The 23,428-nt window shown below is 47.4% G+C and overlaps 7 protein-coding genes across 7 annotated transcripts; 4 read left to right on the forward strand and 3 right to left on the reverse strand.

The window, feature by feature from the left end:
• Positions 1-1,106: 1,106 nt before the first annotated feature.
• On the reverse strand, positions 1,107-1,958 carry BP5553_04702 (Hsp90-binding co-chaperone; the record flags this gene model as incomplete). The annotated part of the gene is made up of 3 exons (XM_032013325.1): positions 1,107-1,363; positions 1,430-1,804; positions 1,940-1,958. 3 exons carry the CDS (start codon positions 1,956-1,958, stop codon positions 1,107-1,109), a joined length of 651 nt encoding a protein of 216 aa, XP_031869925.1.
• A 728-nt stretch (positions 1,959-2,686) lies between these two features.
• On the forward strand, positions 2,687-3,464 carry BP5553_04703 (Uncharacterized protein; the record flags this gene model as incomplete). The annotated part of the gene is made up of 2 exons (XM_032013326.1): positions 2,687-2,734; positions 2,823-3,464. The coding sequence occupies 2 exons, from the start codon at positions 2,687-2,689 to the stop codon at positions 3,462-3,464; spliced, it is 690 nt and encodes a 229-aa protein (XP_031869926.1).
• Positions 3,465-4,037: 573 nt separating this feature from the next.
• On the reverse strand, positions 4,038-4,843 carry BP5553_04704 (uncharacterized protein; the record flags this gene model as incomplete). Its single annotated transcript, XM_032013327.1, has 3 exons — positions 4,038-4,495; positions 4,552-4,712; positions 4,812-4,843. 3 exons carry the CDS (start codon positions 4,841-4,843, stop codon positions 4,038-4,040), a joined length of 651 nt encoding a protein of 216 aa, XP_031869927.1.
• Positions 4,844-5,834: 991 nt separating this feature from the next.
• On the reverse strand, positions 5,835-7,006 carry BP5553_04705 (Uncharacterized protein; the record flags this gene model as incomplete). Its single annotated transcript, XM_032013328.1, has 2 exons — positions 5,835-6,324; positions 6,375-7,006. The coding sequence occupies 2 exons, from the start codon at positions 7,004-7,006 to the stop codon at positions 5,835-5,837; spliced, it is 1,122 nt and encodes a 373-aa protein (XP_031869928.1).
• A 1,640-nt stretch (positions 7,007-8,646) lies between these two features.
• On the forward strand, positions 8,647-10,477 carry BP5553_04706 (putative mRNA export protein mlo3; the record flags this gene model as incomplete). The annotated part of the gene is made up of 6 exons (XM_032013329.1): positions 8,647-8,883; positions 8,937-8,966; positions 9,836-10,000; positions 10,055-10,112; positions 10,203-10,423; positions 10,475-10,477. The coding sequence occupies 6 exons, from the start codon at positions 8,647-8,649 to the stop codon at positions 10,475-10,477; spliced, it is 714 nt and encodes a 237-aa protein (XP_031869929.1).
• A 3,550-nt stretch (positions 10,478-14,027) lies between these two features.
• On the forward strand, positions 14,028-14,963 carry BP5553_04707 (Cutinase; the record flags this gene model as incomplete). The annotated part of the gene is made up of 3 exons (XM_032013330.1): positions 14,028-14,473; positions 14,527-14,684; positions 14,809-14,963. 3 exons carry the CDS (start codon positions 14,028-14,030, stop codon positions 14,961-14,963), a joined length of 759 nt encoding a protein of 252 aa, XP_031869930.1.
• A 1,594-nt stretch (positions 14,964-16,557) lies between these two features.
• Positions 16,558-20,694, forward strand: BP5553_04708 (uncharacterized protein; the record flags this gene model as incomplete). Its single annotated transcript, XM_032013331.1, has 20 exons — positions 16,558-17,539; positions 17,589-17,692; positions 17,751-17,780; positions 17,842-17,919; positions 17,969-18,277; positions 18,333-18,350; positions 18,400-18,480; positions 18,533-18,557; positions 18,609-18,666; positions 18,716-18,746; positions 18,797-18,846; positions 18,920-19,172; positions 19,228-19,309; positions 19,361-19,560; positions 19,618-19,962; positions 20,014-20,150; positions 20,200-20,223; positions 20,286-20,389; positions 20,442-20,538; positions 20,568-20,694. 20 exons carry the CDS (start codon positions 16,558-16,560, stop codon positions 20,692-20,694), a joined length of 3,135 nt encoding a protein of 1,044 aa, XP_031869931.1.
• Positions 20,695-23,428: the final 2,734 nt, after the last annotated feature.

Here is a 23,428-nt window from a genome sequence, read left to right on the forward strand (position 1 = left end):
ACTGTCTTTATATATCCCATCCTCCCCCGATAACTCGAAAGCCACGGACTCTCATCGGAGGAACCTCACAGCGAAGCTACGCGGTGGTCGGCCCAAGATCTCTCCGCTTGGCGTTGTGGCGTTTTTTAGGATGAATAAGCACGGTTGAGAGGTGAGTTGAAGGTTAAGCGAGGAACTTCACTTCTTATGCTTACCTAATTCTTGATGTCTCTAAACTCTAAAAAATGTCGTGGTGGTCGAACTTTGATCTGATAGAAGCTGTGAACTGACTAAATATTGGCCTCAAAAGCTTGATAGATAAGTGCATGAGCTAGTAGGTGGAGCAAGGTATCAACCAAAAGGTCGTTCGTATACTTTAGAAGAGATGAAGGGCTTTCTGACCATTTATTGTCAGTAGCAGATGATACTAGAGTGTAGAGCCCCTCTCGGGGTTTCCCTTTGCTCCCATTATTTAGTGCACCCGGGGGTCACTTCTATAGCTGGAAGATCCCTTGCCTCCCTCTGTGTTCTTAGGGAGCAGCTTCATATCTCTGTATTAGAACGTTTTGGAGTTATCCTCTTTCGGATCCCATTAGTCCGCATCCCAACCTTGTAGCTTCGCCTTCGCAACAAAAGCAGGGGTGATTAATGGCCTTCTTGATAAGCTGCTTGTAATCGAGTATCTTTTCTATGCATGCATGGTGCTCCTCCTGTGTATTCTGCCTTTGCGAGTTTAGTATCTGTTTTAGAAGGGTCATAATATCTTCCCAGTCTGTGACATGATTGAGCAGATGGAGTAAAAGGTGCATGCAGTGCCTAATACTATTAACATACCGTACTAAAAGCTGTAGAGTTCTGACGCATCTTGTCTATTTCATTTTGTCCCTATGCATATTGATTTTGGTAGTTTTAGCATGCCTCTTTTTAACGAATACTACGCTTTTGGACATGTGCACTTTATTTGTAATGCAAAGATAATATTTGCTTTTATGTTGATTTTTGGCTCGCTAGGTATGATATTAGCATCAGCTTGACGGCATCTTTAGACCGTCAAGTAGTGCATATAGAGGATACGCCATCTTTGTAACAACCTCCCAATCTCTGACGCTTGAAAATGCAGAATCTATCTAGTTGACCTCCTCAATCTTCGAGGCGGGCTTACTAGATGAGGCCGCCGCATCTTCCTCCTCAAGCGCTGGCATCTCATCGTCATCGTCATCATCTCCCTCATCATCGTCCGCATCCCCTGCTCCGCCCATTCCTGCACCGCCTAGCTTGGAGAAGTCGATGCCGCCAAAGTCACCACCAGCTCCTCCGCCCATCATCTGGCTCATGTCTCCCATGCCTCCCATGCCTGGCATGCCACCCATTCCGCCCATGTTTCCTTGATGAATGTTAGTGTCTAACCACTGATCGTACGGGGGGCTGGCTGCTGGGCTATGAAACTTACCTATATCATCCTCAGGGGCCTCGTCTTGCTCATCCTCATCAACCCACTTGTCGAAATCTGTCTTCAAGAAATGCACCTTCTTGGCATCCTTCAACAGCCTTGGCCAGAACTCCTCCTTGAGCTCCTTCTTTCTCAGGACGATCTCGACATTCTTAGCGGTGTGGTTGGTCTTGCTGTTGTCCGTATCGATCTCATCGTAGAACTCCAGATCGACTTGGTAGTCTTTCTTAAGGGAGTCGGAGTGTCCGCTGAAGGACAGGGATGTCGACGTCAGCTTCAGCTTCAGGTTGGCAGGCTGCACATCGGGGACGGAGATGGTGAGGTAGATGAAGTTCTTAGCTGGCTCGGACGAGCTGGAGCGTTGAGCCCAAAGAACTGCAGAACCGGGGAGAATGATTAGCTTCGATTCGATATGTTTTGTGGAAGTGACACGTCATTCCCGAAGGGCAATGGAAGAGTCTTTGCTTCCTTGCAGGCTTCTATGGCTGGTACAGGGTGATCAAAGCTTACCTTCTGGAGTGGCAGCCATTGTCGGGGAGAGGTGATGTGGGATGTCGTCGTCGTCGAATGAATGAGTGAGCTAGCGGAAGGTCACAGTGCAATAATAGCAGAGCTACTAGTGATGCGGAGGGGGAATTGCCGAGCGAAACTGGGAGAGAATTGCTTCAGCTGGGAGTTGAGTTGCGGTGCGGTGAGGTGAGGTTGGTTGAGTTCCAGTATTTGTTATTTATTTGTGTGAGATGGAGGAAGGGTCGAGCTTTTGGTTGCTGGAGGCGCAAAAGGCGAACGAGGCTGCACGCAGATCTTCGATGGAAAGTCATGGAAAGGAGTGGGAGGGGTGCGAGTAGTGCGAGTAGTGCTTGGCCTTACTGGCCTTAATTGGCGTCCGCTCAGGCAGCCGCTGGAGAGGGACGACAGCGGCGGTTACGGGGTCGCAGTTCGGGAGCTTAGGGGGGGTTACAGCGCTGGAAAACCATCCAGTTACAGTGGCAGCCAGTGTAGACTTCGTGCCTACATACTACAGGCTACAGGCGCACGGTTAACCTTATCACACCTACTCCGTACACCTGCCGACAGCGGGCACGTCACTGCTAGATCAGAGCTCGCCGTATCAACGCCCAACCGTCAACTACGCTCCATCAGTGCCCGTCTGATCGTGGGAGTTATCTCCCCAATTACATTGTCTGCCCCAGAGCAGAGCACAGCCTCTGTATCTGGCCATCTCCCCGCATTGGAGCTTCACCGCCTATCCAAATCATGGAGTCTCTCAAAGCGGTCTTCTTCGGGCCAGACCCTCAGGTCCAAGTCAGTACCAGTCCTAGTACCCCTCTCCAACCTCTTCAGCCTTGCAGATACACTTAGCAATGCATTCTAATACTTATCTCACCTTTAGGTTAGGAAATGCAACCAGCTTATCCGGCAAAACACCCGCAAGCTGGATCGCGACATCGCACAACTCAAGGTCGTCGAGAACAAGGCCAAAACGGCCATCATCCAGGCAAGCCGCCGCGCCCAACGCAACCCCTCCCAGGCCACCCAAGCGGCGAAGGAAACCCGTATCTTCGCCAGAGAACTCATCCGCATCCGCAAGCAATCGCAGAGGCTCATCACTTCCAAGGCACAGCTAAACAGCGTCTCCATGCAGGTTACCGAGGCCTTTGCCGTGCGCAAGATTGAAGGCAGCATACGGTCCAGCGTGGGCATTATGAAGGATGTGAATAGTCTTGTGCGGTTACCCGAGTTAACGGGCACGATGCAGGAACTGAGCCGGGAGCTGATGAAGGCGGGGATTATTGAGGAGATGGTGGGGGATTCGCTGCCCGACCAGATGGAGGACGAAGAGGAAGAGGAGGCGGAATCAGAGGTCGATAAGGTGCTGGGCGAGATTCTACAGGATCGTATGGGCAAGGTGGGCGTGACCCCGTCTGCGCCTACGCCTGTACAGGAGAAGCCCGTGGCGGAGGAAGAGGACGAGGAAGATGCGGAGGCTATGCTGGATCAAATGCGTGGCCGGTTGGAGGCTCTGAAGAGCTGAGATGGGGGTGGTTTTAATGTTTGAGAGCGATGGTTTCATGGGATGGAGTTTGGGTATGGGTATGGGTGGGGATTTTGTCTTACTAGGCTCCTCGACAAAGATTGGAGATGCAATATGAGTAGCCTCATATTGCTAGCTCCTTTATGATTATGTTACGTGGTTCAACCACTAGCCCATGGCATCTTGGCATTTTGGCCGTTTTGAGTTTGTCTATATGACGAGATTGGTTCTTTCATATCTTCCTTTTCCTCTTCTCCACTTACTGATATTTCGAACTCTTATGCCTGTAGTTGCAATTTGCAAAGTGCAGTTATTCAGAGGTATTTTCTGCTTCTACACCTAAATATTCGTCGCGCGGTACTGCAGATGAGATTGTGCTAGAGAGATTGTCGAAGACAATGAATACGAGGTTATCATTAGGGAGTCCAGTGCCAGCTAGTCATCAGCGTGTCAACACAGCTATATTAATACAGCACAGAACACACCCCAACCCACAAAAACATGCTCTTTTTAGTAATGAGTTAACCCCGTTCGTTTTTCCATCTAGTCAAGAATTTTGTATTGATTCGAGTGCTAACGCATAGGTCTCCACGTCTGTTCCTGACCTGGCATCATATACTGCAAGCGAGTATATGTCTGATCCTCGGATTGCGCCTCTGGCTGCTGTAACGACGGGTTGGATCCCATGGTTATATCCTCGACCATACCTGGGACCATTCCTTGCCCAGTGGAGTTCGTCGATCCAAACCACATCGAAGACGGAGGAGAATTCAAGGGGGAATATACGGAAGATGACCTCTGTTCTTGGGGGATAGTTGGCGTTTGATCGATAGGCTGAGTTGTTGAACCTTCTTCCATCTTCCTCGACCCCTCGCCTTGTGAAACAGCGGAGGTTTTCCTACTTGGTCGTTTGCTTCTCTTAGGCTTCTCTCGCGAACGAGCCTTGGCTTGCGTCGTTTTTGCTGTCGCCGTTGTTGGAGATGTCATTGACCTTGCTTGGGTCTCAGGGATGAAGCTAGGATGTGTTGGAACTGGGAAACCATAAGTCCGTGGTGTCCAAGAACCCTTTCACATGTCGGAGACCTACCATCATCAATAAAAAAACCGATGTCTCGAAGTCTTCCGCAAGTGCAGGTATCGAACTCATGTCCACAGCTCTCGAGCGGACGGCCCGGTTTGCGGACTTCAATGAGGATTCTGTCCGTGTGGGTGCATGATGTTGCTCGGTGGCCGCGAATGCATGGTTCACTAGGTTTGGGATGTTAGATTGGGCGGGAAGAAAGGGAGGATATAGAGGTTTGGGTTCGGGTTTGAGTTTGAGTTGTAAGGAGAGGCAGAGGGAGTTACCAGGAGTACTTGTATCCGTTGATAATCGGCATTGTGATTAAAATTCTTGGATGGCGGGCAAGTTTGAAGACTTAAACTCTTCAAATATCTACTTCTGCCTTCGAGTCTCAACCGCAACAAGATGCCCTAGCATCCAATTCAGATTTTAAGTAACTAGACCAAACCGCAAGGCTAGATTCGATTCTCCAAGCCAGAGCCTCCCAAATTATATTATATACTGGAAGATATAAAACATGCGCCAACATCCCTTCAGTAGCGGAAGCAAGCGAACAATTTAGGCCATGATCTCCCGATAACCCATCATTATGTCCCCCTCAAGCTCTTGGCATCTTATCAAAACCTCTTAAGAAGAGCAAGTTTTCCAGGCATCTGAAGCTGTCTTACAAGTTACAGCGTTTACGAATGTATTGGAATCGATCCTCGAAGCCCCTTTGAGCGGATTTGAGCACATTTACCGTGCCACATACTGTACTGTACCAAAAAAACACAACATTTGTGACAGATGGCACGATCCACACGTGGTGATTCTCTTCCAATCGTGCTCGTCCCAAAGTTCAGAAATACAGGGCTGAGTTGAGCTGAAAAGGGGTGAGGTTTATCGGGAACCGCCGCTGGCGGGGTGACTGGCGGCCGTTAAGGAGGGAGGGCATTCCAGACCGGTGCTACCGATTGGTTGATAAGGATATAAACATACATGAATGGACACTAGTTAACTGCAATAGGGAATGCTGCTGTAGGCTTGCATGTTTTTGGAGGTTCGTAGACGGTATTTATGATTATATAGGATGGAAATGTAAAACTGTAGTTAGTGCGCGGTTGCGGCGGGATTATATTTCTAGTGAGAGGGAGCTGCACAAACACTTGGCGGGAGGGAATTCATGGATTCGTACTCGTAATGCATATCTAGATGTATATGCATGGGATTTTCCCGCACTACATGTCGTCTCTCGCCGCAGTGAGACTAACCTGCGTGCTTCCTTCCCAATGACGCTAAATTCAAGGCTTAGTTTAGATGGTCCCAGATTAAGAAGGCCCCTCCCCATTATCCGTTCCATTGATATCGGGCTCAGTGTGCCCCAAAACGCCATTATCGCCGTTGGTGCCTCCTTGGCTACCATAGCCCGCGAGTCGTTCTGTCTCTTTCTTCTCTCGTAGAGCCTCGGTCTCCTGCCGTAGTCTCTCCAGGTTCCACGCATCATCTCCTTCTTCAGCTTCATCGTCTCCGCCTTCATCTTCGCCTTCGTCTTCGTCCCCGCTGGCATTCCAATCGCCCTGCTCGAACATGGCACGACCAGTGGCTTCTTTGGCAAGCCTAGCTTGATCCTCGGCAGCTTTCTTGTCCATTCGCTCTGCTTTCCACTTTGCGAACGACTCCGGCGTAACAGGCGTGAGGTTTCCTGAGAGTTTATGGCGTTCGGATTCAAGGAAGTCCTCTAGGGTCAGGGTTTTCAGCGGCGATTTATCTAGAAGTGCTTTCTCTGCTGCTCGCTGCTCCTTTGTTTTTATAACGAATCTAGGACTACATTAGCAAATATTTCAACTGTAAATATAAGAGTAACTAACCCGGGGGGTAGCTTGTGCTGGTACATGCATTTATCGCCGCCATTTGGGCATGTCCAGAACCAGCCGTATTTGCCGTTTTCCACGGCTTCTACAAAGTACTTGCAGACCTTGTCTGTCGTTGTCCGCTGATTGCCCTTCTTAGAAAGAATGACAGCCTGCAGCTTAGCCTCGTCCCAGTCCTCGGACGTCTCTTCTTTCTTTTTGGCTTCTTCTTCCTCCCTAGTATCCTGGTACATATCCTTCTTCTGGGCTTTCCGTTCGATGTTCAAATCATGTGAAAACTTGCACTTCCTCCCCTTCTCACAGTGGCCCTTTTTGTAGAATTGGCAAAGTACCGTCTTCGGATCGACCCCAAAGGCGACCTTCTGGACTTGAACAGGCTTGAATAATTCTGCATCTTCCCGCTTTGCTTGCTCGGCCGCAGCCTTTTCCCTCTCCCTCTGCGCCTTGTCCGCTGCCTTTTTCTTCTCTTCAGGTGTTCCACCAGCCTTCGCAGACTGCGTCATCTGGGCGATTTGCTTCTGTGTCTGGGCACCCCTTTTGTTCTTCATTCCAAAAGTCCTGTCCTCTACGACCTTCGTAGCGGAAGGCTTCTTCCCCCCGCCTTGCTTTTCGACCTTCTTTGGAGCCATGTTTGCTGATCCACTGGGGATTGATTCGAGGGTTTTGAGGGGGGAGTCTATTATCCGCAGTACTGGATGGATTGTAGCAGCCCAGGAGTACAGAAATGACTGTGGGTGGGCGGTCAGAGATGTTCAAGTGCCTTCTACGATTCTTAAGGCGACGAGGCAAATGCAAGAAGGACGATCTTGAATTTGGTGGGGTTTTCTATCGCCGTTGGCTGATTAAGCGAAGGCGCTAGGGGCTTGGAATGCGCCGGGGCGGCCATGAAGCTCAAGCTGGCCTTATTCTTATTGCGAGCCCAAGTGCAACATCGAAACTCCAGGATTGACAATTGAAATCGAGGAAGTCCAAGTTTCATTCAGGTATGCGATCGTGTCTCCAAATTGCAATTTCTACTAGCCAGCATCCCTCTAACTTGCTGTATAGATCCAAGGAATAGATTACGTGGCTTGGCGACTGGTCCTCGAAAGTAAATAGATACTCGAATCACTCGCAAAGCACCTGCACCTCTGATCAACATGATTTCCGACGATGATCTCTACAGACTCGCCATTGTCCTCGGTTCTGTCGCCATGCTCCTGATCGTTGTTTACCATTTCCTCGAAGTGAACGCCGCTGAAGACCCGGTGGAAGACAAGAAGACTCGAGGCACATCACAGACGGACGCCAAAAGTGGATCGATTGGGAGATGAACAACGAGAAGGAAACAACTGGTTGAGGGTTCAATGGGTCAATGGGTAGCCCGCCCCCGAATGGCTTGCAGCTAGTATTTCTGGCGTTATGGGCTATTTGGCTGGGTGTATAATATTAGCTGCTCTGGATTTCGCTGCGCAGGGAAATGTGGAACTGTCTGCACAAAAGCAAGAGTGGCTCTGCATTGCTTCGCGTGGTGGAGAGATACTTGGTTGATGGTGTTCTGTAATATACCAAATACTTTACGGCGCAACGGAAGTACGGCTTCATGAAACCGTGTTCATATGCTATTCTATACTTGTCGCTGGAAAATAAGGACAGTGAAAACTTCAGACTTACAATATCATCTATTAAGTCATCATATAATCTTCTTCGTATTTCCCATCGGAATTCTTAGGAAGTTCATCCATATATCTCGATACGGTGTTCTAGCTACTAGTAGGTACGAAGTATCTAGGTACTGCGGTCGGCATCGAGAAACTCGACCACGTGACCAGTCTGACTCAATCTGCGCTGACATGGTACCGGTTGACCGTAGTCCATTGTTCTCCGCCCCCTTCCTTTGCTGTTCCCTCGCCATCCTCCATCCTCCATCCCCATCCACCAAAGCCACAACCCCAAACCCATCAAAGCCTTTCGATTCTAAGCACTCTACCTTTTCATCAAGAACTTCAACCTCATCGTATACCTTCTCTCACCAACGCGCGCTCCATCCAGCTTCGATAGCCGCACTTTATTGCCACTTCTCCAAGTCGCGTTTTGCTCAGCACAGCCTCATTCCAGGCAAACAACGCGATACTGCTCAGCCCAACCATCCTGTTCGAAGTCAGCCAACCTTCCATCCAACACTCCTCAGCCACCGATCGAGTTATATTCGGTCGCTGCTCTATCTCGCTCGTCGGATTCTAACGATTCGACCCCTAACCAGCTTTTCACCAAAACTCAAATCTTCAAGATGTCTGGAAAGCTCGATCAATCTCTCGATGAGATCCTCTCGACCCAGCGTCGATCATCTGTTCGCGGAGGCAAGGCTGGACGCCGCAGCACCCGTCGAACAGCTTCGAACCCCGTTGTTGCCACTCCAGTCAACGGCGTCAAGAAGAGCGCAAGAGGCCCCAAGAATGTTGTGAAGGCCATCCCAACGGGTCCATCAGGTGGAAGTGGAGAGAGCAAGATTCTCGTGAGCAACTTGGTAAGAACCACAAAGATTCCGTTGTTAAGACGCCGCCACTAACTTGCGCCTAGCCTAAGGATGTGAACGAGGCCATGATTAAGGTATGTTACCGATGAGGCATCTATTCGCCTTGAGACTTTTGTCGAAATCTTCCATCTACGGCGAATTCATGATCCGTCGACGTGATCGCGAATCTCGAGTTACGAGAATTCCATAAATGTATATGGAGACGCCTCATCAACAATGACTCCTCTTTCCGCTTCTGCTGTTACCACTTCTTGAAGCATTAGCGGATCGAGTCGAGCTTGTGCTAGTCTTGCGCGAAGATTGTTCTTTGGAGGTAGCCTGGCAAGCACCATTCCAGAACATAGCGCAGACAAATGATGTTGGCTTGGCATTTTATGCAACTTTGCAGTGGGGTGGCAACGTGGTCGCGTGAAACACGAACTCCAGCGAGCATAGCAGTGTGGCAAGCAGTACAGCACAGCACAGCATCATGACGAACCGATCCTAAAGGTTCATTAACTTGGGACGTACATTGAACAAGACATACTGGCAAACATCAAGCTTGTCATATATTTTAGTTCCGACCCTGTTATCACATCTGTCCCTCGTCGCTTCTTTGGTGGGGATGAAGAGCGGCACTCGTGGAAACAGGCCTTGGAAATTTGAATTGAGCTCGAGTATCGACCGGCGGCATTCGGCAGAAAATGGATCTTGAACTTATTTCGACGACACCACCTGGGACATCGTTACAATGCGTTCAACTTCTCTCCCATTTGGGATGCTTAAGTGCTGACGGGACTACTAATGGCTACTGCTTGCTCGCTGTTGCTTATGCTATTTGGTGGCCGATGCGAGGAGTTATTTGCGATGATCTTTTCTTTCGTCTCGAAATTCGACGGCGATATTTGCGCATCCATATAACACGACCGATAATCAGATAACTAACCAACCTTTGGACAAATAGGAATACTTTACCAAATCAATTGGACCAATCAAGCGGGTCGACATCTCATATGGACCCGGAGGAACTAGCCGTGGTATTGCTACCATTACTTTCGTTCGCCCAGGCTCCGCAACCAAAGCTACCGAGACCCTCAATGGAGTGCTTGTTGATGGCAAGAGCATGAAGGTATGGCAACTCCCGATTCTCCCCGTTGTTTTTCAGCATACTGATTTGATTTAGATTGATGTTATTCTTGACGCAAAGCATGCAGCAGCACTTCCACCTCCCAAGGGCCTTAGTGAGCGCATTACGCATGTCTCCCGATTTCCCTCTCCATTAGCCAAGTTCTAACCGATCAATAGTCAACCAAAGTCTCAACCGAAATCAGCCGCCGCCACCAAGCCTACTGCTACAACTAAAGGAAAGGCTGCCCGTGGACGCGGAAAGGCTAAGAGTGCACGCCCTACTAAGAAGACCGCCGAGGAGCTTGACTCTGAGATGGTTGACTACTTTGGTGGTGGCGCCGCACCAGCTGAGTCCGGCGGCGCAACCACCGCACCAGCACAGCCGGCCACAAGTGGTGATGCTAACATGGATGATGATATTCTGGTAAGTGAGCTAGGGAAGTTGTCACATGAAAATGCACTGACTCTTGTGTAGTGAGCATGTTTAAAGATGTATTCCTGTTTTTAGAACATGCGAGGTCGATACTTTACACACCCGAGTTTCCTTTTGCGTCAAGATCGAGATTGCTTTTTATTGTATTACTGCTTGCGCAATCCACCAAACTGCGATTGCGAGGATTTCATGAACTAGGAATGGGGGATACATGGCAACTCGACTTAATTAAACACGGCTACTGGCAATCAAGCCGATTTCCTAACCAGATTGTACTTTTGAGGCGAATATCCGCGGGTCTCGTCGAACGGAATGGAACACATTAAACCACCCCTTTATTTGGTCCCCTGTGACTTGCGATTGTCGGTTAATGACCACAGCCGATATATCTTGCGAAAACCAACTTCACTGTGGAGCATGACTCCTTGCTACCCTTCCCTCAGTCTCAACCCCAACGACCGAACCAATAATCATCTACCATTCACAACTCTACGCGTCTTCCAAATCATATTCTCCTCGGTGACCGCTTCGCATCTAGCATGTCTATACTCGCTATTTCCCAATCGCGCTGCGAATCGCTATGTTTATACCATAATTTTCGGGGCTGTAGGGGGCGAATCTTTCTCCTAAACGGTCGAATTGTGACCCATTGGAGGCTCCTTTCAATGGTGGTGGGGAATTATGATTGATGTTCATGACGCTCCATTCGCTATCTAAGCGTTCTTCTCAATATCCTTTTGCAGCTCAGTTTGAGTGACCCGTATGCTACCACTTGCATAATTCTCAATTCTGGGGAGGAACAATCTAGGCCTGATATGAAACGGCTTCTATTTCCACACACTGCATGAGTACCTTTACTATATTTCCCTTTCTGGACAACACAGCAAGCCATCGGAAAGAAGCGGCAGCGCTATAGCACGGGCGGCGTAGACATGCCCCAACAGGTGTACCAAGGTGCTCTAAAAGCTGCCGCATACTGGGCGATGCCGCCGAATATCCTAAGCAGTGCGGGGTCACTTGACAGATGGCACAGCATGGTGTTGTGCATGGGAGCTAATGCTGAACGCACTAAAACACACGATATCTGGGGAAGTCGCCGGCGGGAAATGTAGGAGGCATTTGAGATTGCTTTCATGTGACAGTTATCTGGATGACGAAAGCTCGTCAGCGGAAGAAAAAAATCCAAGAACGGTAGGTGAAGTTCGAGACTTAGTAGCACACTTGCTGCTAAGGGAAATTTTCTATGCGATGTGACATTCTTTTACGGCCTAATTCGCATATTGCAGGCATAGTACCTGAGGATTGTGATGACTTCCGGAGCAGCGGCGAATTTTTTTTTTTTTTTTGTCAAGCTTACTACCTTGATGCTGAATATCGGCGAGGAGCAATCTAAGCCCGGTCTGAGTAATTTCCACCCGGACACCTAGGTATTCCTCATATGTGCGGTTAAAGCCTATATCGTACATTTGCTAGACCTTGAGGTCTACTGTGGCTATCTGCAATCTGCAATTTATCTGCAATCTGCAATTTATCTGCAATCTGCAATTTATCTGCAATCTGCAATTTATCTGCAATCTGCAATTTATCTGCAATCTGCAATCTGCAATCTCCAATCTGCTATGTGCAGGGCGTCTGCGCCAGCCTCAACAGTATTGAATCAATAGCGAGGCACATGGGTGAGTATGTTCTCAGTCACACAAATCACAATATCCCCCTACCACAGGCATACACACCAAAAATGCGCATCTATGTTTATGAACTCCTACAAACACTCAGTACTCAGGCCAAAATCTTAGTTCGCATGAGGCATACTTGGACTAATAAATGGAAATGCTTCCGAATAGACAATAGCTTATGTAATCTGGCTTAATCATATGCTAGATGACTTTTCAAGTTCTGCGCTTTGATTTTGTCAACAACGTGACCTATGAATGCTTTAAATGAACTGAATGTTGGGGCGCTAATCGTCCGTGCAGCTATATTATGAAAGTCATTAAGGCCGGGTTGGGGGCTCAATAGTAATATTGAAAAGCTAGCTCTGTTGAGAGATCAGCGCTTGAGGGTAATGCATGGGTTTTCTGATATTGCACTTTTCCAAAATGATATTTGTGTTGGTGCTACGAAGTATTCCCATGTACACTAGTATGGCAACCCCCTGTGCGACGGAACGTCCCACCATTAATCCCGGAGCCCATAGTATCTCAATAGGATAGGTTCTCCATCTCTTCGATGTATTTGGTCTCTCCCCTTTCCGAATGCCGTAACCTCCACAACCTCATCCCCGTCACCCAATATGCGTTCTTGTCGTTGTTCCGCGCCATCGCATCAAAAGCACGGTGCTCCGGGATGTGAATTTAAACTCAGCGCGGGAACCGATTGGCGCACGCAAGGCCAATTAAGAGGCTGCCAGGCTGCGAGTCGTACGCCATCAGCCCCTTGGCGCCGCCGGGGAAGATTGCTGGATATGGAACTATTCGCGCAGGCACCGACTGGCCGCAGCAAATGTTGCATGAACCAGGGGTAATTTCGACGTCCTTTCACGTGAAGGCCGAGGCTGAACAACAATATCTCGACGATTCCAGGCGCTCTCCCCCATCTTCCTTCCTCTTTCCCCGTGGGGAAGCAAGACGTCCGCAGGCCTATTTCCCCGCATTCCACCGAGAGAACGGTCAGGAGGGCAGGTCCCACGTAATCATCCTGCTCTAGTGCTTGGGCGCGAAGCCGCAGACCCGAGCGACGAGATGTAGGCAGCGGCAACGGTGCGAGAATCTGTCCGTATTTCGTGGGAATAACTTCACTGTCAGCCTCGTCCTCGTAGTTTGAGACACGTCCGTTCATCGCTCATGTTGCAGGGAACAGCGGCTCAGGCATTCGTTGCTCGTAAAGGTCTCATCAAAACCTGATACAGCCCACATCCACCAGCTAAGTGGCTGGCTCGGGAAATTCATCACGATCCGGATTAATTCTTGTTTCCTACTCGCTCCTCCAAGGCTTATGAAGGACAACGGTCGTCCACATCGATGGCACGTCCCCCATTGCAGGCTCAAGGGGCCGGTCCAATCCTTTCGCTGTACACCGCTGTATTGGGTGATTGGCATACCATGGCGCGTGGACGATCGAGTGAGGATTTTGATGCTGGGCAATGGCAACTTACCTTCCGGGCGTAGCCGTCTTCCCAAGATGGGTTTCGTGCACGCCCTAGGTTGTAATAAGGCCGTGATATGCAAGGGACACTTAAATATACGCTTTTTTCTTCCGGGGCTTGTACAGCTTGCAAGTCGGGTCGAACTGAAATAGGGAGTGTTACCCGGCATATTCACCCCAACACCCCGCATTATTCTTCCCCGCAATCATACTCAACTATCAGATTTTTTAGAGGAAGCATCTATAAATTGACCTCCGACCTCATCATATATTTTTATTTCTGTAGACAGCAGTGAATTCCAATAGCTACCATCTCCTTCGTTGGCTCTCCGATCTCTCTCTTCGTCCCCACGACCAGATACCTACTATTAGGACCGGCCCTCCTATAGTCCGGAACGAAGCCTCCAGTTCTCACTTAGTCCATTAGTGTTTGATCACTAAGTCATCCAAGATGCGTTTCAACTCCGTCGCTCTCCTCACCCTTCTCGGGCTTGCAGTGGCCTCTCCTGTCCCAGCACCAGTAGCCGAGCCCCTGGAAAAAAGAGATGCAGCACTGAATGCTTTCCTTACCGTCCTCCTCCAGTTCCTCCCCGCGGTGGATGGCACTATCAGCGCGGTCTCCGGCATCCTAACGAGCTTTGAGCAGCTTGTTGCCGGCCTCACAGGCGAAAAGACTACCTACAATGAGCTCGGCGGCGCCTGCAAGCCATACACGGTCATCTTCGCCCGAGGAACCACTGAGCCAGGGAATGTAGGCATTCTGGTCGGGCCACCATTCTTTAGCGCGCTAAAGAGCCGGGTGGGAAAATCATCAGTAACGATTCAGGGAGTGAATAACTACGGTGCGAGCGTCCAAGGGTATTTGGCTGGTGGCGACCCAAACGGGGGCCCTGAGATGTAAGCATTCCTTATGCATATGTAAGAGCTAGGGGCTAATTTTCTCTTTACAGGGCGAGGCAGATTGAAGCAGCCAGAAAGGCATGCCCCAACACCAAGCTTATTGCAGGCGGCTACTCCCAAGGTGGACAAATCGTCCACAACGCAGCTAAGCTCCTCTCTGCCGACACAGCACAGTGGATCAGCAAGGTTGTTATCTTTGGAGATCCATGTAAGCTCCCTGATCTATTTTTTTTTTACCTCCCTTACACTTTCCCCTTGCCACTTATCAAGTCCTTGAAGACTCGACATCGGAAACAAAGACAAAAGGAGTTAGCTAATTTGGTTTGTAATAGTTAACGGCCAGGCATTTGGCAACATCGCCGCTTCAAAGACAAAGGTTTTCTGCAATCAATTTGATAACATTTGCGTCAACGGCGATTTGATTCTCCCTGCGCATCTCCGGTATTGCGAGAACGCCGATGCCGCGTCAGCCTTTGTTGCTTCATGATTTTTCTTATTGGGGTATTAAGCGGTGTATATAGGGGAAGGGGCGACTTGAAAAACGCATGGAAGGAGATTGTACATAGGCACTGATGGAATGGGGGTTTGGGGGGTTCGGGGGGTTTATGATTGATGAAAATTTAACGTCTTACTACTTGGTTTTTGCAAGTATGCAGCTAGCTTAGGAAAAGTAGCTAAAGTTACGAGTACGGGGTAGCCAACAATTTTGAAAAGGTAGCAAAAATGCAATATGTCTGAACTGTGAAGGGAATCCGCTATTTTGTCTGCCCTTGGGCAATATCCAAACCCTCATCCCAAAGTTGGGAATCTTCTCTTTCCAACAATTATCCTATTCAGATACAACAGGTGTCATTATTTCCATCATTGTGCTATTCATCGAGGTTGCATTAGTCAATTAGGCCATCTATTTTGGCGATGACCATCTACTTTTGCGATCATCCACCTTGGCGGACTCGATCGGATCACCTATTTTGGCGAGGATCATCTACGCGACTTCGTCTCATTCGAAGACTCCGCCATCGAAACCCCCCTGGGCTAGCATAAAAGACCCCCGTATATTCTTCGTATGAGGTTGGCGGTGGAAGTAATCCAAACGCCTCGGAATTATGGCCAGTCTCTTAGTCTCTCGTTGCTCAGTAGTTCTAAGATTTCCTTGGTAAAATTTACTAGCATAAACCCAATTATTTCAAGCAATTCAGAATTATTGCATTTATTAGCACTCCGTACCTAGGAAAATGTAGCTCACTTTACCTGACTCCCTGCAAACTTGGGTAGTTTTGATGCTCCTCTTACACCACGCCCTTCCCCATTGAAGCTCTTCGGTTATCATAAAAGGGGACGACTGCCCGGAAGGGAACTCACTTTTCCTCTCTTAGACCTCACCCTTCTTCCATAGTCTTCTCCCTCTCGAACAACAACCTCCTCAATCCCCAATTATCTCTGTTCTGCCTAGTAGGGAATTGACCCTCCTTTCCCCAGATCACACCCTTTTATTTAGTCCCCTCCTTCTAGAACTACAACCACCTCCATCCTCAACCATCCCGGCTCTACCTAGAAGGGGATTTACTTTCTTTCCTCATACCACATCTATCCTTCCAAATCACACCCTTTTCGAACAATAACTGCCCCATCTTCAACGATCTAGGTCATGCCCCGAAGGGGACTTGACTTTCCTTTCCCCAGACCACATCCTTCTTTTCCAATCTCGTCCTCTCGAACAACAACTCCATCCATCCCCAATAGTCTCTGGTATGGGCAACCATACTGATCTTCAATAGACCTCTGAGCGAATCTTATTTATAGATTACGTCTTTCGTAAGCTCTTTGCTCAATCCTAAACCCTACGTCGCCTCAATAACAGATACTACTCTTCAGTTTTGCTAAATCGGAGATTGATTTAGCCTTCAGTTTCAATATTCCAGAGATCTCTTCTTTACTCTTACACATATACTCTCACCTCTCGTTATCACATCTCAGCTTAACCAACCTTGGTAAGTCAACAACGGAAGCCCTGTGTTCATTTTTCAAATACTTGCTAACTTAGGTTATAGTATATTGCTGGAGAATATAAGGCTTATATCATGGAGGTCAACATCGAGCCCGAGTTATCTGGGCCTAATATTGAACAAGAGGATTCTACAGTCCCAGAGGCATGCCAAGATGGCGTTCTGCAAAGTTGCTCGAAGTCCCAATTGGGCGAGCCGAATATCAAGCAAGAGTCTCCAGCACCTCTAGATTCAGACCAAGTCGGCGCTTCCCAGAGTTGTTCAAAACCCTTGGACGAGTCTGGCATCAAAAGCGAACCTTCGCCGGTTCAAAACTCGGGGCAGCACGGCGGCTCTCATTATCAGAACCCGTCTTGCGCAGAGCCACCTGAATCCGATGAATTCCTTGGCGAGTTAGCTAACCACGAAAACGTTACATCGACGCCGGATATCAGGGCTCAACATGAAGAAGAAACGCTTCAAGAGTTGTCAGCAATGGACACAGAGCACAATGAACCCAGCGAGCAGGAACAAAATCCCCCCAGCCTTCAGAGCGATACTGCAAATGAGCCTCTCCCGACGCCCACCACCGATACCACCAACAATGTCCAAAATCTCAACATTGCCAAGAAAGCCAGAAAGAATGGTGGCCCTCGCCGGAGCAAAGGCAGGACTGTGAAAGAAATGTTTGAAGAGCGGCATAAAGCTTTGCAAGCGCTTAAGGCCCCCGCTTCAAATAGCCAAACAGAGCTCCACCGCCCTACCAAGAGACTCAAATTGTCTCCTACCGAAAATCAGGGGAGCTCCACTGTCAAGACCATGGGCATTATGCAGCAGATTGTAGGCCATAATGTGATTGCCGCGTCCAAGGGACATGGCGATTATGAAAAGGCTGCCAGGTTTAGTGCAACAACGCAAAAAACACAGTTTGATATTTTACTCAAGAACTGTCCAAAATCTTCTGACTTGCGCAAGGCAAGAGGAGAATTGAATGTATTGAGAGAAGCCGTGAAGAAATTTGGCGCTCACAATATCAAGGCTGCCGACGGGAATTGGAAGTTAAAGGGCATGACAACTCGTAAGTGACTTATTAATATGTCTCATTGTCGGATCGTTGACTTTATTAGCTCTATTTGGATATCAGGTCATTGGAGTGGCTTGGATGATTGAGCGAGAGCTGTCAGTTAATGAGCCCAATGGCCCCTTCGGGGGCATCTGTGCTGACGCTATGGTACGTTGCAACATATTTTCAGCAATATTAACTGTCCACTCGAGTTAATGGCATACAGGGGTTGGGAAAGACCGTAGAAGCTATTGCGGTAAGCATAAAATAACTTGAAATTCCAGCTATTAACCAAGCGCAATACTAAGATTTGGCAGACTATGGTGGCTAATCCGCCTGGGGCGGATGTCCCAATTGATCAGAGGAGCACCCTGATTGTGGTCCCAGCCTCCATTGTTAGTTCAAACCTCAACCCCGCATGCTCATGTTTTGACATTCACATAGAAATGGCAGTGGTTTTCTGAGATCGAGAAGCATGCGCACGATACGCTTCCCCGAGTTATGATTTACAAGGCTTCAGAAAAAATTCAAAGGATCAGAATCACCGATTGTAACGTTGTACTCGCGACTTGGAAAGAACTTAGTACAAGTTCCCCTTTCCCTGACAAAAAGACTTACAACGAGCTACGAACGCAACTTCGAAATCCGAAGAGTAAGAGTAAGCCAGAAGATGACGAATCAACTCCAATCGAGGAATGGATTGCAGGTCACCCAGAGAGACGGGGACAATTACACGAGATTCATTGGTACAGGGTAAGCTTACTTTTTGAAGTGTGTGGTTTACATTTCTGACGATGCTGGGATTCAGATAATCTTTGACGAATCTGTTCGTACTCCGAAATGCTTTACATATTCTTGATGATTAACGTTAGAAGCACCACATAAAGAATCATCTATCTCGCCAGAGTTTAGCCGCGTGTTCTCTCAAGGGCAAATATCGATGGGCATTGAGCGGTGTAAGTGACTTGCCCTTCTATCTATTATCCGTAACTTTACTTACAGTACTAGACTCCTATCATGAATCGCTTGGAGGGTGCGTCCCTTTGATCTCTAAAGTGTCTCATATGAAGCTGATTCGATTTAGAATTTTACGCTTATTTTCGATTTTTAAACAATCTATCTTTGGCCCCTAGCTATCGATCGTAGGCTCGTTTTTCAAAAGTTTCTTTCTAAATACTAATGATGTGCTAGATTTAAGCGGAAGTTCTGTGGTCAGAATGAGGTTTGGTTCTTCTTTCTCGAGAATGAAAATATGCTGATGACGGGTACCAGGGCACTGCGAATGACCCATTGGATACTTTGCTGGCCAAATCGATGTTACGGTTAGTTTTTATTTCATACACTTAGAGGGAGGTGGCCACAATAGTGTCTTATTTGGCTGATTTTTACATAAAGGAGGACTACGGCAGATTTATTCATGGGTCGACCAATCGTGGACCTCCCACTACCTACAGAATGCACTGTGGTGATCAACTTTTCTCCGGGGGAGGAGATCCTATACAGAGCTTTCGAGGATCGCCTTCGGCAACTCTTTAATGAGTCCTTCGCGCCTGGGGATGAGCGAAATAAGCTAACCCACTTTTTTGCACAACTCACACGTCTTAGGCAATTTACCGCACATCCTCTTCTTATAGAGAACCAGATGAAGGTCGGCTAATACCCATGGCATGAATTTCGTCAACGTAATACTGACAACCCTATAGGTTGCTTTTGAAATTAATCATCTCGAAGAAGTTCAAAAACAAATTTTACACCTTCCCTCACCAGACTTAACGCTCTATAATAGTAAGTTATATATGGCTGTGCTTCCTTGAAGCTCTCTAATAGGCCATTTAGGGATAAAAGTTTGGATCAAATCAAAGAAACTGGGAGAAGTCAACTTGACAGACTTAGATGCTGAAAATGCATATAATTGTCTCCTATGTAGCAACCCAGCTACTGATCCCGTCAAGATCAGTATCAAAAACTGCAAGCACACTTTCTGCAGAAACTGCATCGAGAATGATGTAGATCTTCAGAGTGGAAGGGGTTTGGATGTAAGTACACCGAACGTCATAAATCATAGTATGACTTCTGCTTACCGCTACTATTAGCAACCTTCTTGTCCCGAGTGCCAAGCCGCTTTTGACCCAGAAACCTCCCTCCAATCATTGGACTCCGAGGAATATGGCTCAAGACTCTCCTCTGCCGCAAGAAAAGGAAAAGATGCCCTAAAATACCACCCCCGGGTTCAAAGATCAGATTGGATTGAACAATATGACAAGGGGAAAGTGCCACTATTTCAAAGCGCTAAGATAGAAGCTGTCGTGGGCCAGATTAGTCGCTGGCTTGACGATGCCCCGACTGACAAAATCATTATTTTCACACAATGGCGAAGATTCGCAACTATCCTTGGCCGAGACCTTGAAGAGAAAAAGATTCCCTTTGTCTATTACACAGTAAGGTTTCACCCTCCATATATAATTCTGCGCTGACTTGACTTGTAACAGGGCGACAAAACAGCTACTAAACGCGATGTGGCAGTGCGCAAGTTCGAATCTGATCCAAGTACTAAGGTCATGATTTCAGGGCTAGGTTGTGGTGGTATAGGGTTGAATCTAGCCTGCGCAAACCGTGTGATCAATGTGTAAGTTTCGGTGACCTTTTACAGGTTATAATGTTAACATGTATCACAGAGATCCATGGTGGAACACATGCATGTAAGTCAGAATATGAATACTATATCTATCTATAGAGGCCAAAAGACTGACTAAAGTTCAAGTGAGCAGCAAGCGTTTGGGCGAGTTTATCGATTGCCGCAATCGAAGAATACCTATTTTGCGAAGATCATTATCAGAAATTCCATAGATTCGCGAATTATCAAATGTAAGTTTGAGTATTCTGGTATAGTATGTTGATTGCACTTACACATTAACAGTGCAGGCCAAGAAAGAACGCATCGTGGACCCCAGAATGAAGCGGAGGCTAACAGTTGAAGAGATGGCTGGATTGTTTGGCCGGGTGACAGTTGGCAAGTACCCTTGGTTATTACTTGGGAAGCCAGTTCCCTAACTACTTTTGAAGATGAAAACGGCAAAACGACGATCGAGCGAGACTACTCTGACGATGAAGAGGATGGCGACGAGGAGAGAGAATCAGACCACGGTTCAGATGGCGATTACGTGGATTAAATGGCTCGTACATTTGCCCCAGAAGCCACAACTCTCAACGATGGACAGCCATCGAACCCTTGGTGTTGTGCCATACACCGGCGGAGATATCTGCTTTGGATTTCGACTTGCATCGAGTAAGCTTTCCATTATCCAAAAAGAAATATTTATAAATCCAAATTCCTAACATTTGTTTCAGACCTAGCCAGCAGCTCAAGCTGAAGGTTGACACTTCTTCCTCAGTCCATATTCGGGTTCCATATGATCAAAGAATATTTCATATCTATATCAAGCATTACATTAGCATCAAAAGCTGCATTTGAGACTTCAACACGTCTCTGGGTATTTGCTTGGAATCGCAGTTACACGCAGAGTTTGGTCGATTCAACATCCGATCATCCATAATTGCACAAAAGTTCAATACATAGTACCTATGCTTAGAAATTAAGGTTATTTACCGATATATGTGATTTGACTTTGATATATAACCTGATAACTCTATTGTCTCGATGTTTCATCATGTTTGAAATATTCTTGCTATGTAATAATTCTATTGTTTCGATGTCTCATCATATTTGAAATATTCTTCAATACCTTAGCAAACGAACACCAAGAGGCATTTGACGGAGTAGGGTCTAGAGTTTGTAGTTCTCTAAATGTAACGAGTGATTCAAGTAGGCGTCCTCTGAAGTATTTACTATTGAAGTGATCACCCGCAGCGAATGCCCTACCAAAATGGCCTTTTCGGCTCCTTTTCAGTTAGGAGCAATTTTATTCACGCAAGAGGTGTAATAATCTTAATTACACCCCTAAATAGCCTAGAGGAACTTATGGTAGTCACGGCTAGATATCTCCACCAAGTGAGCTCGAGAACTATTTACACTCTAGTATAGGGTTTTAGTCTCATGCACGATAACTCTGAAGCGCCCTTCCAATGGCATTCCTAATACGGGTTGGGAGGATGGATATTACCGGATCTATGCTTAGTTGAGAAGATGCGGGGTTCCCCATGCTACTAAGGGCCCGCAATTCTCATCGGGCGGTTTCTTTCACGGTCACTTCCAAGGCCAACAGTCTATATTAAACCAATACCCACATCAGCCAAGTTAGGTCCTTGCTCTAGGGTGGAACTACACTTCTAGATGCTCCAGCCTTCTAACTTGAAGAACCTATCATTTCTTGACAACTGTACGTCTTTATATTGCTAGGGTCTAGAGAAAAGGTTGCTTCTCGATAGACTAAAGAAGTGTTTTTATCTGGCATTGTCTTTCTTTGACCCCGAAATGCGCCACACAAACCTTTCTACCGTTCTTTATTAAGTACGGAAACAAGTGGCCTTTCCTCCTCAACTCGAGCCCTCCGTTTGCCTGATTATAACACAAAAGATCTAGCAGATAAAGCATCAGTTTTATTTGCCAATGATAATGTATCAAGTCTCAACCTCTCAAAAAAAGTATTTGGAAACAATTTCGAGGCAAAGGAAGTCCTAGTTCCCTTAAAGAGGGAATGACACACTAGGCATAGATATAGTTTGCACTAGGCGACTTTTTAATATTTTTCCGTCTTCAGATTTGACAAAACGCTTCACAAGGCTGACTCACTAAGATGTGAACTTGAAGTTGAAATGAAAAAATTGCGGAAAACTATTAGATGGTAATAAATTGCTGAAGTTCCTTCCGATCTGTATTGGCCGCAGAATAAAAGCTACTAAAATAATCTAGGCACACTCTACATACCCAACATATCGGTACGCAACGAACCATTTAGAAGAAAATCCACCAGTTGGTAATTAAATCCCAACCCAATGCCTTCGCCTTTCAGTATCGATATCAACCAAGGGGTTGGTGCTGGAATTCGCGGGACCTGTAGCTGTCGAGGGATTGTAAAGAGCGTCAGATCAAACTCCATCCGGCAGATTGGGCAAGTGGGATACGTGGGGAACTCCTGAAACCACCTGAGCAGACAATTACCTCCGAAGATGTGACCACAGGGAATCATCACAGCAGTTTCCCCACTAGCTACTACAATATTCCCATCATCTTGGTCAACCTCAGCAAGCTTCGAATGGCATATGTTGCAGTTAAGCTCACCACCCGGAGGGTTAGTCGATCTGAAAAGCTTTGGCTTACTAAATCCCCTCTCATATCCATTGATTGACTCGCGTTCGATGAGACGCTGAACGTCAATCAACATAGTGAAGTACCATTTCTGAGGATAAGAATCTAGATCTATGCCTTCTTGGCGGACATGCAATTTGTAATCGTACCGAAGCACCGTTTCGACTTGCTGGTATTGGGAAATAAGATATGGTAAGTGGCCTTGTACGGAAAGCTCGTTGAAAGGGATATAAGGGGATATACCAGATCCTACGTCACCCTGGTACAGGATTTCCTGTCTCTCTATCTGTTGCTGGACCGCGTCTAGGAAATCTTCACGAACGCAGTCCGAGAAGTCCAAAAAAGAATCGTCCTCCGGAAAATCCTTGACGGAGACGACACAATCCTGACAGAGATGCCCAACCCTGATTCCGAGTTGGACGCGGTCATTGCCACGGCATCTTTTGCCAGAAGCGCATCGACGGTTTTCGCGCCTGGTATGGTCGCATCTGTGAGCGATTTGGTAAATACGACACATTTGGTAGGTAGGGTGCCAACTTACTGGAATTGCTCGAAGGGAAGAGGGGCTGCAGAAATAACTGCGAAGCTGTATTTCGTGGAGTCGTGTCGTGGCCGTGGGTGTTACATGAGCTAGGAAG

The sequence above is a fragment of the Venustampulla echinocandica genome, assembly GCF_003357145.1.
Source record: "Venustampulla echinocandica strain BP 5553 chromosome Unknown scaffold_2, whole genome shotgun sequence".
Taxonomy (NCBI): domain Eukaryota; kingdom Fungi; phylum Ascomycota; class Leotiomycetes; order Helotiales; family Pleuroascaceae; genus Venustampulla; species Venustampulla echinocandica.